This window comes from Arachis hypogaea, chromosome 6, assembly GCF_003086295.3.
Source record: "Arachis hypogaea cultivar Tifrunner chromosome 6, arahy.Tifrunner.gnm2.J5K5, whole genome shotgun sequence".
NCBI lineage: Eukaryota > Viridiplantae > Streptophyta > Magnoliopsida > Fabales > Fabaceae > Arachis > Arachis hypogaea.
In genome coordinates, this window is record NC_092041.1 from 2,519,314 (window position 1) to 2,535,752 (window position 16,439).

The following is a 16,439-nucleotide window of genomic DNA, read 5'->3' on the forward strand; positions in this document are numbered from 1 at the left end:
TCGAACCCTCCGATTTACATTTAAAAAATTAAAAAAATTTGGAGTACACAAATCAAACTCCAAATTTTTAAAATATTTTAAACACTCATTCCACAATTTTAAAAAATATAAAAAATTACAATATTAAAGACATATAAGTCATCTCATTTTCATATTTAAATTTTTTAGCCTATTATAATTTAAGTTAATATTAATAGTAAAAAATTAATTTTAAATAGTCCCAATTTGTATTTTACAACATAATTAAAGTACATTTCATTCTTTTTTATTTTGTGATTAATCACCATTTTTTAAATTTTTTGGTTGAATCTTCTGTATTTTATGATTGATAAATTTTCTCTATAAAACACAAATTTGTGATGAATTATTACAATCATAATTAATTAAAAAATCAAGAAAAAATTATAAAAGAATAAAATAAAAGATAAAAAATAGAGTAAAAATTTATTTTAAAACTAAAAATTTGTATCTTATTATATAATCAATTTTGTTACTCACTTCAACTTCATTATCCCTCTTTATCCAAAAAATTATATAATGTCACACTTATTTCAAAAAAGATGAAACTCTTCAAATACACAGTATAATATATAATTTAAAAACAATAAGATAAAAAATATCTAAAATTTTATAATAGTATTTAAAATTTTCAATGACGATATTACAAAGAATTTAAATCTACCAAATGAATTCAATAGTTATCCTTTGCACATCTTATTTAAATTTGAATTTTAAAATTTAATTTGTATCTTCTTTTTTTCCTAATATAAATTATTTTTGGCAAAAAATAGGGGAGAAAATCTATTAGACTAAAAAAATATTCTATCAAAGAATTATTATAAGGAGATTTATAATTAGAGAAAAAAATAATAAAATATTAATAATAATAAAGAAAAAGAAATGAAACTCATATTAAAGAATGTTAGAAAAGAAATAATAAAGTTCGTATTAATAATATTATTGCTCAAGAATGACATTGATGCTTTAGGCTTCTATTCTCCGCCTTTGGTCATCGCTTTTTTTCTTTCTTTCTTTTTTGTTTTTTTATTTAAATTATCAAGTCATAAAAAAATAAAGAACAATTCAAGAAAACAAAAATAGCAAAATCAATAGTAACTATACAAATCAAAATAGATTTAATTACTCTGTTGGTCCCTATACTTTTTTTTTTAATTGGGTCCCTGCACCAATTTTTTTTTTCAATTAGGTCTTTCTTAGCAATAATTAGTTTGATTTTATAGGGACTCTACTAAAAAAAAATTGGTGCAGAGACCCAAATAAAAGAAAACAAAAGTGTAGGGACCCAATTAAAAAAAATTGGTGCAAGGACTCAATTAAAAAAAAAATAAAAAATGTGTGAAACTATAAGGACCAACATAGTAATTAAACCATTAAAATACATAGAAAAAAATAAACTATTATATGATAAAATTAACATGAGTATATTTTATCATTAAATAAACAAAGATAACGCAAAACAAAATTACACGTAAAGATATATATATATATATATATATATATATATATATATATATATATATATATATATATATATATATAATAAACTTCTAACTAAATTAAATTGTATTTATTATTATTAGAAAAGGTAAGAGAGAAAGCAGTAGAGAAAAAGTTTGTGTATATTCAAGTTGTGTAGAATGATACAATATAAAAAGAGAGATTTATAGGTGCTAAGAGAATCAAAATAATAAAGACGTAATATCCTATAATAAATATTCAGATATGTTAAATAATGGTAATTGGTCTAATTGATCTTAATTATACTCTAACATCCCTCCTTGAACTCAAGTGACAATTTGAGTTTGAAACTTATTTGAAACAACTAAATAAAAAAATGCAATAGAACGGGTGTAAATGGAACTGCCTGAAGAAAGTGTAGACAGAACTGTCGGAAGAAAGCACAAACGGAATTGCCGAAAGGAAGCACAAACGGAACTGCCATAAGGAAACACAGACAGAACTACCACAAGGAAGCGCAGAAAGAAGTGCAGACAACACTGTTGGAAGGGAACGCAGATGGAACTACCGGAAGAGAACATAGACAGAACTACTGCAAGAGTGGCTAACTGTCGAAAAACTGCTGAAAAGATGGTGAACTGCCGGAAAACTATTAAAAAGTGACAAAGTGCGAAAAGATGACAAACTATTGGAAGGTGACGAAAAACATATGGTTTCTCCATGAGAATAAGTAAGTAGTGGATGAGCTAATTGGTGAGGTTAGAAAAACTTCAAAGCATTGACAAAAGAAAAGGAAAGAAATGGTACGAAAAAAAAGTATGAAAAGTATAGTGATTTCACCAGAAGAAAATCAACTATTAAAAAGGATACCATGGCTCTGATACCATGTTAGAAATGGGAGAGAAAGCAATAGGAAAAATGTTTGTGAGTATTCAAGTTGTGTAGAAAGATACAATATAGAAGGGTATTTATAGATGATAAGAGAATCAAAATAATAAAAACGTAATATCTTATAATAAATATTATATGTTGAATAATGCAAATTGATCTTAATTATACTCTAACAATTATATTCAATTAATTGATATACATAATATTAAATTATGTGATACTTAAATATCTAATCAAATCAATTAATTAATATAATTAAGTCATCGTAATGAATTGTATTTAATGAGTTAAAAGAAATATAAATTAGGAAACACTCTCAAAAGCATGCCACGTCAACTTTATCATTAAGTGGAAAAATTCAAATTTTATATAATAGAATAGATAGATAGAATAGATAAATACTTGCAACCTTCTTATTTATGACATATTTGAATCTGTTAAACTTCTCAGGGGACTATTTTCTTGAGCGCGAGTCATGACTCCTTTTGGGTTGTGACATTATATATAAATATATGTTAATTATGTTAACTGTACATCAAAATTAACTATAAAGGTAAAATATACATCAATCATAATGTATATTAAAATTAGTTATTAGTGTAGAATACACATTTAAAAAAATAAATTACATATATATTTATACATAAATATATAATTTTTTATTTTGTGATAAATTTTTAGTGTATATATAATATTTTTATACATATATAATAAATAATATAATAACTAATTTTAATATGTATATAATATTTTTAAATATATTTATATATATTATTTTATATATTTTAATATATATATATTATTTTTATTTTAGTATATATTTTATATTGATCATTAATTTAAGGCTTTTTTACTTAAATAAAATAAAAGAAGGAAGAAATTACTTGATTCTCCTTAATGACATTCTGAAACGTGATTACCTTGTTTCTACTATTATATAATCGTTCTAGAGGGTTGGGGTTATATAATATGTTAGTCTTGCCACTCTATGATGATTTATGTATGCAAGGTCTTTTCGAAGGAAGCATAAATTGTGCCAGGACTCAAGGGGTTAGGTATGGACATAAATCGTCCCTGGCTAGTGTGAGTCACGTGTTGGCAGGCTTAAACCCACCAGGGAGACACGATTTACATGCAAAAGTGGAACACGTTCAGCCTGGTTCGATTTATGTTAATTTATGAGATCCCCAACAACCTACAACGATTAATGCACCAAGGAGCTAACCCTAAGGAGGCTGCAACGATTTAAGCTCGTTTGGACCCTTAGACCTTACGGCGATTCACGAAGTGGACCACTAGCCTCCATTTGCTTCGTTGCCGAAAGCTTTGGGAGACAGGGTGGGTGAGGAAGACAGCCAGCAGCGGAGGGGTGGCAGTGAGCTCAGGTGGGCGACATTCTCCAGCGGTGGTGCGGCGGCGGGGAAGACGGAGCAGCCACTGTCCGATGTAATGAGGCAGAGAGCGGCGAGGTGTGTAAGGATGGTCGCCAACTAGGGAGATATGTATCGCTTCAATAGCATTGCGCATGTCGCCGGATTTATCGGTCAAGAGGTTAGTTATCGGAGCACATATTTAGTTGACTTGGTTGATGTTATAGTTCTTTTGTTAGTTACATTGGTATGTTGATGAGTTAAATATAGTTTTAATATGGATATTAGAACATTAGGTCTCAACATGTTGTAGGATGCATGGTATAGTGATCTCATAGGGTCTTGGTTGGTGCACAAAATGTTAGACTCGAGTTTTTTAATGTCCGAGGAAAATTTGTTTACAATCAATTTTTTGTTTTTGATATTATACATGCGATAAATTTATACTTGTGATGTTAATCTAGTGATATTTTTATGACCGACATATTACTGCTGACTTTTGTGGGTGCTGAGTTTGTTGCACGATCACCCTATAGGATGTGACATACCAATTTGGCCTCCCTACTGACAGTTATGTAGTGAGTGGATGTCTGAGTGATTTCGAGCAGTTGATGGGGGGAGCCTACCTGGGTGTGGTTTGGAGAGTTATTCGGTGAACTTCCACCAGATGATTGTATCGATGATTTCATGGTTTGGTTTGCGTGGTTTCAGAACAAGTTCAGAGCGTTGCCCCCTAATGCATCAGAGCATACAATACAGATCTATGCACGCGATTACATTATGATGTTGTTGTCGACGACGCTTTTTGTGGACAAGTTCGGTGCTAGGGTTCATTTGCGGTGGCTTCCGTATGTGGCAGATTTCGACGGGTTTGGCAAGTATAGTTGGGGTTCGGCCACTCTATCCTGGTTGTACAGGTGTCTGTGCAGGGTTGCTAACCAGAATACCTTCATCGAGACTGATGCATCTGTCATGATCAACGATAGAATCGATGCACACATGACATGATAATCAAGTTACTTGTGATCTTTCGATATCTCTGTTGCCAGACATGTGTGCGGTTCGTTGTAATTTCTAACTTCCCAGTACCCTTTCCTCTGCCACATAGTCACACATATTAGCCAGTTACATCTGTTTCCGAACTGTACACACTTTCCATGATACTTCAATTGGTCATACTAAAAAACTTTATACTCTACACCCCGACGAATATTATAATTCTTGACCGTCAGTACAACTTCTTCTTTGGTGACGAACTGTTGCCCGATTTCAAACTCATCCATCCCAACCATACTAGGCCTGTCTCTGTGGATAGTAGGGTGCTGGTGATATGGAAATGTAGGTTGGGTCATTGCATCAATATCCAACATTGAGAAGTGGCAAGGGTACTACTGTGTCTGGCTGCTTGACTGGTTTACTGGATCTCCAGCACGTATTGTGTCTTCCTCGCCATCGCTTTCATCACCAATAATCGCTGGCTCCAAATCTGACCCATCATCGCCTATAGCCTCTACAAATGGATCTCTCTCTCTTACCTCCATGAATGCTAGTGCACCGTCTACTACATGAGCTGCTCCCATTGCAATTGCAAGCTCTCCAAAGGTACGCCCGTCACCTAAGTCAGCTGATTAAGTGGGCAAATCACCCGCAAATGATGGAGATGAAACAAAGGGAGTCACCGGTTGCCTGGTTGGAATGGCGTTGGAACTCCCTTCCATCATGCCAGTATACAAATTCAGAGCAGATCCACTAGAACTACCCTCTACATCAATCATTCTGGCAAATAACTCCATAGCATCCAAGTCGAAAAATCTTACTTGGCTGTGAAATATAACTCGCATGTCGTCATTGCCAAGCATCTCGTACTTTCCAAACTTGACATAACCTTGCCTTAGTGAGATAGAAATTCGAAAAAATAATTGCTTTACATGTTTCTTTCCATATTTTCCTGCCTTTTGTAATATACTACCTTGTAACTCTATCAATGTTGTTGATGGATTTATGAATACACCAATCTGTTTTTTATTAGAAAACGTGACACCATCACTTATGTTTTCATCGATCTTCCCTCGGTAATGAACTAACAAAGTTATTGTATCACTCATCTCTCAAATATGAATCAACTTCAATGTGCTTTTGTTGGCACCACACTCGTTTATTTATAGAGAATTTGTCATTATAAATCGTTCTAGCCTTGTTAGGTTACGATATTCAATGTTAATCGCGCCAGGACTTTGAAGATTAGTGGAAATGAGCGTAAATTACTCCAGGGTGCTGGGGTGTCTCTATTGCACGTAAATCGTGCCTCCCTAGTGAGGATAACCCTGCCAACACGTGACTCCTACTAGTCTGGGACGATTTAAGTCCAAACCTAACCCTACGAGCCCTAGCACGATTTATGCCTCATTTGAAGTGCCCGTGTATGCATAAATTGTCTTAGGATGGCAAGACTAACATATTATATAAAACTCAGCCCCTAGGACGATTTATACAATAGTCAAAATAGGGTATTCACGCTTCAAAATATAATTTAGAGAAATTCAATAATTTCTTCCTCCCTTTATTTTATTTAAGACAAAAACCTTAATTTAATAATTAGCTTTTAGTATTTATAAAGAAAATTGATATACATAAAGGGTTTTTTTTTGTGACTACCTAAATAGTCAAAGGGTCAGTTTGAACTTGTTTTTTAAAAAAGTATTTATTTATTTATTTTTTAAAAATATTTATTTTTAATAAAAAAATTATTTTACATTTAAATAAACTTTTTTTTTTAATTTTAGGTATTTAAAATAATTTTTATTTTTGTTTTTTTAAGCAAGGTATGATTAGTTTAAAAAAAAGCAAATAATTTATTTTTTTAATAAAAGTATTTTTAAAAAGATATTTTTAAATAAGTTTAAAATTAAATAAAAATACTTTATTAAAAAAAATTATTTTTTAACTAAAAAACAATCTAAACCATCACTAATTACCTTAACTTTGTGTAATATTTGAACGAAACAAAGTCATATTTGTACAATTATGTTACACATTCAAATTTTTTTGGTAACTAAATCTAATCAAGTTGGTCCAAATCCAACAAAAATAAATTTCATTAGTGGAGCGTAAATACATGCTCTAACTACGTGAAACGGTTCCTACGTTCCTCTCCTCCTCATTCTTCTTCTTCTTTTCCTTCTTCGCTTTTCTCCTGCTCCTTCTTCTTTGCGTTCCTCCTCCTTCTTCTTCTTCGGATTCCCTATTCTTCTTTGCGTCATTTTTTTATTTTTGTTGCTGCGTTTTTCTTTTTCTTCCATTCTTTCTAGTGATTTTGCATCATTACGCATTTCTTTTTTTTGTTTTTATTCTTGTTAACAGAGTAAATAAGAAGGTAAAATAAAAAAGAAAAAAAGTGAACAAGAAAAGAAGAAGAAGATGAAAAAAGAAGAGGAGGAGTTTTGAGTTATTATTAAATAATTTTGTGCATTCTGAATTTAAATAAGGTGAACTTTTTTGGTCTTGTTTGTTTTGAATTGAGTTTGTTTGTGTGTCTAAGTAATTTCGGTGCATTCTAAAATTGAATTTCGGTGCATTCTAGATTTAAATAAGGTGCATTTTTTTTATCTGAAGTTGTTTTGAATTGAGTTTATTTGTACGTGGTTATTATTAAGTAATTGCGTACATTCTGAATTTAATAAGATGTACTTTTAGTCTGAACTTGTTTTAAACTGAGTTTATTGGTGTGTCGTCATCATTAAGAAATTTCGATACATTCTGGATTATTTGAACTGTTATACATATAAAAAGAAGACAATGACGATGACAATAACAATAATGAACGAAAAAAATGAGAGAAAAAGAGGAGAATAAAAAGTAGTAGCAACTTATTTTTCAAAAAGTCATCCAAATTTTTTGGTACAAAATGGGCTCATCCTTAAACGCTCCTTGTTAAGTATGGAGTGCTGTACACATTGTGAATTCATTAAATCTGAACTCTTTATTTATTATATTTTATTTGAATGGTCTAGATTTAAGGTATATATTAGAATCTTAAAAAGATAATATTAAATATATATTATGTATATAGTATTAAAATTTAAATAAATTTTGTTTTGTGTGAAATAAAACTATAATATTAAATATAAACACAATGATAAAATTTTTTGTGTTATATATATAATATTAAAATTTAAATAAATTTTGTTTTATGTGAAATAAAATTATAATATTAAATATAAAGACAATGATAAAAAATTTTGTGTTATATATATATATATATTGTGTGAAACAAAATTAAAACATTAAATATGAATAAAATGATAAAAAATTTTGTATTATATAAATTTAATTAAAAAGAACATATATACAGCAAACAAACATATAATAATTTTATTTTGTGCGAAACAAAAATTTATATAAACAATATTTATATAATTTTTTATTAACAATTTTTTTATTGAAATATGTTATTTTATTATATTTATAATATATTATTTTGGATAATTATATTATTTTAGTTAATATATATTATTTAAAAAAATATTTAAAATTTATTATTTTGTATTAAGAATATTATTAAAAATATATTATTTGTTTTTCTTAAAATAATATTTTTTTTATTTGGTTCAAACACTATGGCAATAAAAATTTTGTACGTAACTGCGTCTACTCAATAAATATTATATTCATTTATTTCTATATTGTATGTAAAATAAATAATTAATGTTTAAAAAAAGTTAATAAAAGAAAGAAGTATTTTTTTTAACTCTTAGATGAAAATTATGTCATTTGAATTATAACTCGTTGATAAAAAAAAGAAATATTCTTATTTATATACTAAATAGAATAATTATTTATTAGGTTCATTCTTATACAAATAAAAAATTTTCTTAATTTTATATCTGTAATATTTTATACCAATTAACTTTAAAATTTAATTATTTTTTGAATAAATTAATAAAAAAATACAAATAATTGTTTAAATATAATTGTATAAATATAATTGTATTTTAATTTTTCATTTTATTACGTACAATTTGAGGATAATTTGAAATAAAAGATAATAAACTTGTTGTAACTGCCATCTATTTTGTGCTTTGACTATGTCGTCATATGAGAATCATGGCGCCTTCATGGAGACTGGGGTTCTTCTACAGAATCGATTTTGCTTTTGGAGTTAGCCAACCAGCAGCAGCGACAGACATGCGTCTTCCTTTTCTATGGCAGCAGTTTTTCGGACTTTGAAGGTCATTTATGGTAGAGGTGGAATGTGGTGGGTTCAAGAGCGTTAAAATCTGTGACTAGTCAGAACGATAATGAAAGCACCTGCCAACAAATAAAACAGTGAAAATGCTTGAAGACATCACATCGACGATAACAGAATAACAGAGGAATTCAATCAAATTTTCCTGAGTATTTTTGTGGTGTAAAGGTCGTCCATGTGTTAAATGAAAGAATTAGTATTTTTGTTAGTGTCTTTTTGTTTGTTCAGTCCATGACAAAAAAATAATAACAATAATAAATAAATTTAATTTACTTGATAACTTTTGATAATAGGTTAACTTTTAAAGAGTGTTGCACTCTCTACTTTACCTGGAGTGCACTAGCTTTGTCAATATCATAGAGAAATTAAAAAAACATCAAAAACTGTTTCTGATTAAACCAAAATGTTTTTTTTTTAATGTACCGAAACTAGGAACAAAAAAAAACTCAATGAAAAAAATTCCAAAATTTTACGTTATATTCAAATTCAAACTTTCAGCCATGAACACCAGTTTTCTCAAACAAAAACGAAATTATTTAACTACAAGAGTATCAAATACTAATAAACTAATTTAACTGACACCGTAAACTTCCATCATTCATTATCTTCAAAAATAAAATATCGGTTTAAATCTAATTTCATGGCTTGTTTAAAAAAAAATTGATCTAAATATTCAAATCAGATTAAAGAGCATTGATTGTAAATGAAGAGAATGCAGAGAACAAAAAAAATACATAGAATGCAAAAAGAAAAATGAAATTTACATAGAAAAGACATTTATATATAGTCAAGCATCAAGTCAAAAGGTTGTTAGAGATAATAGCGCATAAAACTGAATTAAGTTATAATAACTTGGTTGGATTTAGTTGATTAAATCATTTGGGTACAAAAGTTTATAATTTATTGTATTTGATATTTCTTGTAACCGTTATAACACATCAAATGTCATAGCAATTAGAATTTAGAAATCGCTGACGCCGTTTTTTTTTTCTGAAAAAAATACCTTAATTAGTAATTAATAATGAGAAAAAGAAAACAAAATACAAAAAGAAGAAAAGCGTGGTGGTGTAAAGTGGCGCCAAAAATATTTACAAATGGCGGTCTCCTCAAAAATTGGGATTGGATCGGATTGGAGTCTTCGTCTTTCCAAACTCGTCAACCTCCCTTCCTTTAATTCATTCTTTGTACATCTCTCTGTCTCTCTCTCTCGCTGCAAATTGAAGGTTGAACAAAGATGATAATAAAGCGCAATTTGAAAACCGGAATCCATGCCCTCAAACGCTGTAGTAAGCTAACAGAATCCAAGAAGCGCAAGCTCGATCAAGTTTACACTCAACCCACTCCAACGCCACCTGCTGAGCTCAATCATGATCCAGTGCGCTCACCCCCACGCCGCACTAGGATTCTTCCCTCCAGATTCAGCGATTCTGTTCTTGACACCTGGACACATCACTGTGATTCGGACTACCACCACTCTCTCAATTCAGTTAAGACGGTTAAAACAAGCGTTAACGGAATCCGTTCTACTCTCCTCAAAACTGAGATTAACTGCAGAAAGAGGAAGGACGTGTACAAGCTCGACGAATTTGTGTTGGGTGACATAGTTTGGGCAAAATGCGGCAAGAGCTACCCGCCTTGGCCTGCTCTCGTTATTGATCCTCTCTTGCAAGCTCCCAAATCCGTCCTCAGCCGCTGCATTCCCGGCGCGATTTGCGTTATGTTCTTTGGCTATTCCAAAAGCGGAAAGCAGCGGGTAATGTTTCTCCGTAGTGTCTTACTCTGTGATTCTGAATTTGAGTCCTTCGGATTTAAAGCAATTGTCATGTGTATAGGATTATGCATGGGCGAAGCAGGGAATGTTATTCCCCTTCTTGGAGTTCATGGATAGGTGTGTTGGTGTTTGTTAAACATTGTTGGATTTTGATGCAGTTCTTTTCTTGTAAAAAACATTTGCCATTTACTCATTGAAATTTGTCTGCATTTAGATTCCAGGGGCAGACTCAGTTGTACAAGAGCAAGATAAGTGAGTTTCAAATGGCTATGGAGGAGGCCATGTTGGCGGAAGATGGAATTCTGGACACACAATTGCTACCCGAGCAAATTGGCGAGCATATGAAAGGTGCAGGTTCCAATGCTGAGCAAGACCATTACAGCCAATGCCAGGTGATATTCATTTCTTCCATTTTGTGCTGCATATCTCCATGACTAATTATGAGACCATGTTTCAAAGTTTCATTTAGTAGTATTGTGATAATTGATGACTGAGTCTACCCTGCATTAGTCAAAATCAATCTTAGTAGTTCTGTTTCTGTAGGATGCGGTGTCCTGTGCTGGGTGCGGTTTGATGTTGCGGGTTAAACCCAAGAAGAAGATGAAGGATTCACGTCTACCTTATTGTAAACACTGTGATAAGGTTTTTCCATTCACTCATTTGACATGTTTTTACTTTCTTGACTATATTAATTTATGACAGCCAACTAATTTTCAATGTTTTTGGTTGTCTCCTCACAGTTACAAAAATCAAAACAATATTGCGGCATTTGCAAGAAGATTTGGCACCACTCGGATGGTGGGAATTGGGTGAGATTATCTGCCTTCTAATTTTGCTTTTGTTTGAATTAGAGTATTTTATTTTCAATAATTAATCCAAATTTTGACAATTAGGTATGCTGTGATGGTTGTAATGTTTGGGTGCATGCTGAATGTGACAAAATTTCCAGCAAACTTCTCAAGGTATCATATCATGGTTAACTTAGCGCCTTTTGTCTCTTTCACTTCTGTCTTGCTGGTTGGCTGGTTTCCCAACTCCTTAGTTCACAAATATTTGGAAGATAACTGATTGATTTCTGGATGCAGGATTTGGAAAATATGGATTACTATTGCCCAGACTGCAAGGGAAAGTTCAATTATAAATTAACAGCACCGCAAATCTACAAGTCAAAAATAAAGTATGCAATTATTATTTGTTGCTCCCTTCACTCATTTGTTTATGGTCATTCAGTGTTTTAGGAATACTGTTATTTGGGACAGATCAACAGAGAGTAGCAAAAAACCTGCAATACCTGAAGAGCTAGCGGTGGTATGCAATGACATGAAAGGAATTTACCTTCCAAAGCTTCATTTGTAAGCCCCCAGCAGTTTTTTATCTTAGCTAATCTAAGCGACTTCCAAAATTCATTGAATTTCTTGTTATTGTTTTTTATTGCAGGGTTATGTGCAAGTGCAGCTCTTGCGGTACAAGAAAGTATAATCTTCCTGAATGGGAACGACATTCAGGATGCAAAGCCAAAAAATGGAAACATACTGTGAAAGTGGAAAGCACAATGCTACCGCTAATAAAATGGGTTTGTACCAGTTTTGCTACTTTTTTTTTGGTCTTTTTTTTGTGGTTGACATTTAATGTTTTTCCAGATCACCAAACACAATTCACGAGCTGGAGCTCGCCTGGATCAGCAGCAGTTGATTTCCTTCTTGCAAGGTAAATGTTTATTTCATGCGGACTTCTATATAATGAAGCCTTCAAGTGTCATGGTTAGTTACGGTCATGTATTTTGCCTTTAATAAAGACAAGTTTACTTCACTTTGCCTTATTTTCACAGAGCAGTACGAGCCAGTTTATGCAAAATGGACCTCAGAAAGATGTGCCATTTGTAGATGGGTTGAAGACTGGGATGACAACAAAATTATTATCTGTAACAGGTGTTTTCATCATAGTTGATATTCTTTACCAGCACTGTCATGATTGTTTTCTTGAGAATTGAAGGGAAGAAAACTGAACTATTCTGTTCACGTGTTCATTGTGCAGGTGCCAAATTGCTGTCCATCAAGAATGCTACGGGGCAAAGAATGTTAAGGATTTTACTTCGTGGGTTTGTAGAGTCTGTGAAACTCCTCACATTGAGAGAGAGTGTTGCCTCTGTCCAGTTAAAGGCATGTCAATTACCATTTTATTTTCTTCTTTCCAAAATCAGACAATTTTCATTCCTATTTGAAATTCACCAAGAGATGCTTTGCATTTGTGTTTGTTTGGGTGCCATTATTTTAATAAATTGAAAAAATATTTTTTTTTAGCGTGTTTGGCAAATTTCTAGTAATAAAAGTAAAAATACTATAAAAATAAAAAAAATATTTTTTTTGAGAAGCTGTAATTTACATATTTTTTAAAAAAATCTTTTTTCCTTAAAAAAAAAGATATTTTTCATGTAATAAATAAATAAAAAAATACTTTTATATCATTATATCCAAACATAATTGATAGATAAAAATATCTTTTTGTATAAGATATCCAAACATAAAATTACTTTTATTTTTTCATAAGATTTTTAAAAAAAAAAAAACTTAAAAAGAGATATTTTCTTAGAAGCTCACCCAAAAAATGCCTTTATCTTATAAGCTTCATGTAATATTCATTATGATTGTGTATGAAGTCTTAAATTATGCCCATAATGAGATTTTTGTTTTGCAAATTTTATATGTGATGATCAACTTCGCCATCCAACGCTAATAAATAAGCTTTTATGATATTGTTGGAAACATTCTGCAGGTGGTGCTCTTAAGCCAACCGACGTGGACATGTTGTGGGTTCACGTAACATGTGCTTGGTTTCAGCAGGAAGTTCTTTTCAGAAACCACGAGGCGATGGAACCAGCCGTTGGAATCCTTAAAATTCCTCCTGAATCCTTTCTTAAGGTAAAATATTTGAGTATAGGGTAAAAGAGGTTATTGAATATTTGAATTATTTTACTCTCTTATTTTTCTGTGCTCTTAGTATCAGACTTTCAGTACTGAAGTGCTTGTTGTCTTCTTTGGATGCAGACTTGCGTGATATGTAAACAAATGCATGGTTCGTGTACAAGTTGTTGCAAGTGTGCAACATATTTTCATGTTATGTGCGCGTCAAGAATGGGATATAGCATGGAAGTAGGTTTCAGGGTTCTTTTATTTGGCAAGAATGGGATATGGAATTATACTATATGTTAATAACTTGATGTTGTTAAAATTGACAGTTGCATTCTGTTGAGAAGAATGGGAAACAAAAAACACAGAAGCTAATTTATTGTAAATTTCACAGGTTTGAGATTTATTCACTAAATTACACATAGTATTTGTTACTAACATGTAGTTTTCGTTTTTGAAATACTAATGCTTTTTACCTTGATTTTGTTGCAGGGTGCCAAAGCCAGAGGCCGTACTAGTTGTACATACAGATGAGGGAGTATTCTCTCAAAATAAGGAGGGATGCTATAAGGGATCAAATCTCGTTTCATCATCAAACAATGTTGAACTCCTTGTTGATTCCTCAAAATCTCATAGTTGTGAGGTTGAGCCACTCTCTGCCGCCAGGTGTCGTGTCTACGTAAGGTCTTCCAAGAAGGTAACGATTCAGAACATAATGTTTGACTTATCATACTAACATCTAAAGATAAATATTGTCTTGCATTCCATTCATCTTATCTAAATTAAAATAATACATCAAAGTAATGCAATATTTTTTACATTATATAATTTATTTGATATTGGCAGAGCGATACTGTCCCAGTAATGCACTTGCTTGGGGGTCCAAATCTCCATTCTTTAGATGCTATAGCTAAACTGGCCAGCAACGAGGTAATCTGCAAGCATATTAGATTGGTTGCTCTTGAAATTTAAAAATGTGCTAGCTTTCTTTCTTTAGAGCAAAATGAAAATCTGAAGTCTAAACTTGTTGGATGACAGGATGCTGAAGCATTTTCTTCTCTTAAAGAACGTCTTCACCATTTACAGGTTAGTTAACCTCTCCGTTTGCTAGGGTTCAAGCTTCTTTTCTTTATCCTAATTATTAATTCATACTTCAGAGCCTTGTGATTTTTGAATGCTTTGTGGTTTCAGAAAACTGAAAGCAGTAGAGTTTGCTTAGGAAAATCGGGTGTCCATGGATGGGGCCTCTTTGCTCGAAGAGAATTACAAGAAGGAGAAATGGTAATTATCAGGAGAAATGGGGCCTCTCCATTTAAGTGCATAACATATGATTACACGAACTTTCTTCTCTAACATTCTTTATACGTGTTTTTTCAGGTTGTTGAGTACCGTGGCGAGCATGTTAGGCGCAGTGTTGCTGATCTGAGGGAAGCTAAGTATCGTTTAGAAGGCAAAGATTGTTATGTGAGTTTTCTTCTCCTTCTAAGATATATCTTTACATCTTGTTCATTTGTAATTTTTGCCTTAGTTATTTAAATGATTGATTTTAACTGAAATGAAAATATGCAGCTGTTCAAGATTAGTGAGGACGTGGTAATCGACGCAACTGAAAAGGGCAATATTGCACGTTTGATAAACCATTCTGTAAGTTACTTGTACATTAATTACTTGTGATGCCAACAGAGAGAAGAAATGAAAACTTATGTTTAGTGGGGTATTATATGTGAATTATACAGTGCAACCCGAACTGCTATGCAAGGATAATGAGTCTGAATGATCAAGAGAGTCGGATTGTTCTCATTGCCAAGACCGATCTTTCTGCGGGTGAAGAATTAACGTACGGTTTGTTGAATGTGCGGAATGAATACCAGCTATTTTCTTACTCTTTCTTTTTATAACTCTGAATGTTGAAACAGGTATGATTACTTGTTCGATCCAGATGAGAGGAATGAACTCAAAGTTCCCTGCCGATGTGGAGCCCCCAATTGTAGGAAGTTTATGAACTAACTTCAGATTGTTTGTGCATGCATGTGGAGCAATTGCAGTTACCTTGGAGGAAATAATACCCTCTACGATTTTGCAATTCTTTTAATTATTTTTCACAAATTCAATGTAGTTTATATAGTTGTGTTGTACAATAATAATAAGGGGAAAGTTTATCAGCCATGAACTGGATTCATTTTTTGTAAATTGCCACATTGTTCTTGTATACTGTATTCAATCCATCTGACAATTGGAAAGCAATATTGATTTTATTAACTTGTACAAAGGAAAATCCGATGTTGTGGTCAACAGGGCAAGCATTGATTCTACTTTATGTCTTTATCTATTTAGACAGCCTTTGGTTAAATTTGACAATTACGGCGGGAGTCAGATCCAGATACTTGGCTATTGAGGACGATCAATATAGGCATTTTCACAATTACACTTTACAGAGAAATATTTAGCTGGTATGTACTCTATTTAATGAAATTCAGTTCTTCCATTAAGGATAATGAAATTCAGTTCTTCCATTAAGGATTAAAGAAAAAAACAAGTATTTTAACCGAAAATTTAATTTTTTTAATGCAATGGTGTAAATATTTCACACACCTAATTATGTAATAATACGTTAATAAAAATTAAAAAAATTAAATAATTGTCCAAAAAAGCAAAGGTAATTAGACAACTATTTAAAATATTTTAGAGTTAAATATTCTATACTGTAAGAACATTAAAATTAAACACTAATTTGTATAGACGTTGTATTATTGTAAATGCATGCAAGTTAAAATATT

At 31.6% G+C, this 16,439-nt stretch overlaps 1 protein-coding gene across 1 annotated transcript; it reads left to right on the forward strand.

Moving 5' to 3' along the window:
* The first annotated feature begins 10,103 nt into the window (after positions 1 to 10,103).
* On the forward strand, positions 10,104 to 15,956 carry LOC112695312 (histone-lysine N-methyltransferase ATX3). The gene is made up of 23 exons (XM_025747603.3): positions 10,104 to 10,738; positions 10,818 to 10,873; positions 10,971 to 11,148; positions 11,300 to 11,398; positions 11,497 to 11,565; positions 11,650 to 11,718; positions 11,842 to 11,933; positions 12,016 to 12,108; positions 12,194 to 12,329; positions 12,397 to 12,463; positions 12,585 to 12,684; positions 12,791 to 12,915; positions 13,529 to 13,674; positions 13,801 to 13,905; positions 13,992 to 14,056; positions 14,155 to 14,359; positions 14,509 to 14,592; positions 14,701 to 14,748; positions 14,854 to 14,943; positions 15,040 to 15,126; positions 15,232 to 15,306; positions 15,399 to 15,499; positions 15,579 to 15,956. Exons 1-23 carry the CDS (start codon positions 10,220 to 10,222, stop codon positions 15,667 to 15,669), a joined length of 2,700 nt encoding a protein of 899 aa, XP_025603388.1. The 5' UTR covers positions 10,104 to 10,219; the 3' UTR covers positions 15,670 to 15,956.
* Positions 15,957 to 16,439: the final 483 nt, after the last annotated feature.